This window comes from Corticium candelabrum, chromosome 9 (assembly GCF_963422355.1).
Source record: "Corticium candelabrum chromosome 9, ooCorCand1.1, whole genome shotgun sequence".
Classification (NCBI taxonomy): domain Eukaryota; kingdom Metazoa; phylum Porifera; class Homoscleromorpha; order Homosclerophorida; family Plakinidae; genus Corticium; species Corticium candelabrum.
The window spans coordinates 3,050,003-3,052,502 of record NC_085093.1 but is presented as its reverse complement, the minus strand read 5'-3'; the positions used below and the strand labels follow the sequence as shown (position 1 = coordinate 3,052,502).

The window sequence follows — 2,500 nt, the reverse complement described above, 5'->3', positions numbered from 1 at the left end:
AATTGCACTCATATTCAGTTGCAACAAGGTTGGCTAAAATGAACAATTACCGGCATCAAAGTAATACCGTTTGTGTATTGCTGAAACAAACTTACTCTACTTATGTAATGGTATTGCAATAATTTTACGTCACGTGACTACCATCCCGGATGTACGAACCGCAGCGTTACCATAACTCCACTGCGCATGCGTCTTCATTCTAAATCGCCGACATGGAGCGTGATGGAGACGACGACGCTCTGTACGAGCCAGAGCGCGACGACGTCGACGAGGAGGTATCAAACGTACGCGAACACGCCACAGACCACATGTGGCGCCTCTTCGAGACGTCTGCGGTCGCAATCGCCCAACTCTACAAAGGTCAACCTCCAAATTCCTTTCAACTTCGAGAAATATTGTTAATGCGTTGTCTGCCACGTGTTTAGACCGCCAGCAGTTTACTCCGGCCATCTCATGGCAGTCATTTCAAGAGAGTGCGCGTTCAGTCACCGCTCTTTATCAGGGTGAGTCGGTGTGACGGTCGTTCCGTCTTTCTGGGCGATTGTTTTGTATTGTGGTTGTAGACAGCGTTGAGTTGCATCGTAAGGCGTTAGAGCTAGGCATCCAGCTGGGCCATCGGAAGAGAAACAAAGAGCTGGTCGCTTGGGCTAAGCGGAGGCGTCGGCATGTGAAGAGGGACGAACTGTTGGCTGTGTTAGACGGGAGGCCGACACCCGTGTCGTCGGTGTCTCGTTTTGATGCGCCCCTTGTGTCTACGGGGCCCATTCATTTACCATCAGCTGAAGATCCGGGACTTTTTAGCGTCAGCGAATCATTGAGTGTGACGTCGTTACCGGACGTGACTCAGTGTGTACCGCAGACTTCCTGTCCTGCGCATTGCGTGTCTGTCCAGCCGTCGAGTCCTGCGACCGGTTCGCCACTGGGTGGATACAATAGACGTAAAGGGTTTGCACAGCATTTTCCATGTGAAACACCGAGTTTCAATATACGGGATAGTTTGTCTCACGAGGCTGCTTTCGCTCGTGCTCTTCTCACAGGCAGAAAGCGACTGGCCGGTAGCGACGTGAGTATGGACTATTCATCGCCAAAGAGAGGGAAGCTTGCATAGCTAGTTTAGAGATATTGAACCGTATGTTTGGGTTGAAATGTAATCTTATATATCATACATAGTCGTGGTTTGAGAACAGATAGTTGGTGTTTGTTCATTTATTGGAATAACAAGACGAGACACGAGTTCTAGCAAAATGTTGTTAATAACAATGATATGTTCAGAGAACGTCTATGGGTGTAAAAAGCAAATATGTTATTGTCGTCATCACACTTTACTAGTAGGTAGGGTAGTGGGGTCTTTACCCTCAACTGGACGCCCACCAACTCAGCAGGTAAGCCCCAGAGAGGTACATGTTTCTGTGTAATCCATATGGTGCTAAGTAACTGGCTTATCAATAATTGATTATATTATTATTGATATTTTATATATTTTTATTTTTTATATTAATTAATATCTATTTGTTTTATTAATTATCCGAGGTGTGGAGTGCTAGGGTACAGGAACACTGGTGTAGATGACTGGCTCAACGACTTGGCGACTCCTTAATTAATTAATTGTATTAGTTTACATTAAGTTAATCTAACTCTTTACAACCTTCCATTAATTATAAAAATACAGTCAAAATAAATATTCTATAATTACTAATTTTTAATAAATTAAATTAATCAAATACACTCAAAATAAATATTTTAAATATAAAAAATATACAATGATTCTATTAATTTTAACTAGCTGACTGCCTTTTGTGGTTGTATTGTATTGTCTTACACTGTGTGGCAGTGTTTTTATTTAGAACTGATATTTTCCCTGTCTGAACCACAGAAACTGAAATGCATTCTAGGAATGCCTTTATATACATGTACCCTATTTCTTTGATTAAACGTCGCGGCGTTTATTGTTTAGCTAGGGCTTCAACTGCGGCGTTTATAGGAGGGCGGCGTTTATTTGTTAAAGGCTTTCTGTCCGTGCTCTAGGAGTGTTGCACTGTAGGTTTGACACTTTCAAGAGAACACTCACCATACTGGTGTACTGTACGCATTTCATACTTTGAGACGTCGTGTGGTGAAACTGTATGTATTCAGTAGGATTTTTCCTTCAAAATTTGAGCAACGCGGCGTTTATTCGAGGGCGGCGTTTAATGGAAGAACTAGGGTAGAGCCACAAAATCACATTTCGAGCAATATGTTTGCAACTGTCTGTGTTGGTCTCTCTGTCTGTTTCTCTTCTGTTCAATCTACTTGTCTGTTGGTGTGTTTGTTTGTCACCTGTTTGGTGTACACTGTCTAGGTGTTGTATCATGATGACTAGACACACCCTAGGGTCTGTCCTCCCTTAGTTTCAGTTTCAAATTCTATTTTCTAATTTTGGTATTCTCATCACATCAAACTATTCAAAATTCAATACAGAAAGTGGCAGCTAGAGTGTCTACTCTAGAAGAGAAACACAACA

At 42.4% G+C, this 2,500-nt stretch overlaps 1 protein-coding gene across 1 annotated transcript; it reads left to right on the top strand.

Moving 5' to 3' along the window:
* Positions 1–174: 174 nt before the first annotated feature.
* On the top strand, positions 175–1,276 carry LOC134184457 (HUWE1-associated protein modifying stress responses-like). Its single transcript, XM_062652156.1, has 3 exons — positions 175–360; positions 426–503; positions 564–1,276. Exons 1-3 carry the CDS (start codon positions 213–215, stop codon positions 1,106–1,108), a joined length of 771 nt encoding a protein of 256 aa, XP_062508140.1. The 5' UTR covers positions 175–212; the 3' UTR covers positions 1,109–1,276.
* The last annotated feature ends 1,224 nt before the right edge of the window (positions 1,277–2,500 follow it).

Excerpts from the sequence above, each read along its gene's own strand:
- LOC134184457 (XM_062652156.1), top strand. The coding sequence starts at position 213 with ATGGAGCGTGATGGAGACGACGACGCTCTGTACGAGCCAGAGCGCGAC. Across the intron at positions 361-425 it reads AATCGCCCAACTCTACAAAG|ACCGCCAGCAGTTTACTCCG; the intron begins GTCAACCTCCAA and ends CCACGTGTTTAG. Across the intron at positions 504-563 it reads AGTCACCGCTCTTTATCAGG|ACAGCGTTGAGTTGCATCGT; the intron begins GTGAGTCGGTGT and ends TTGTGGTTGTAG.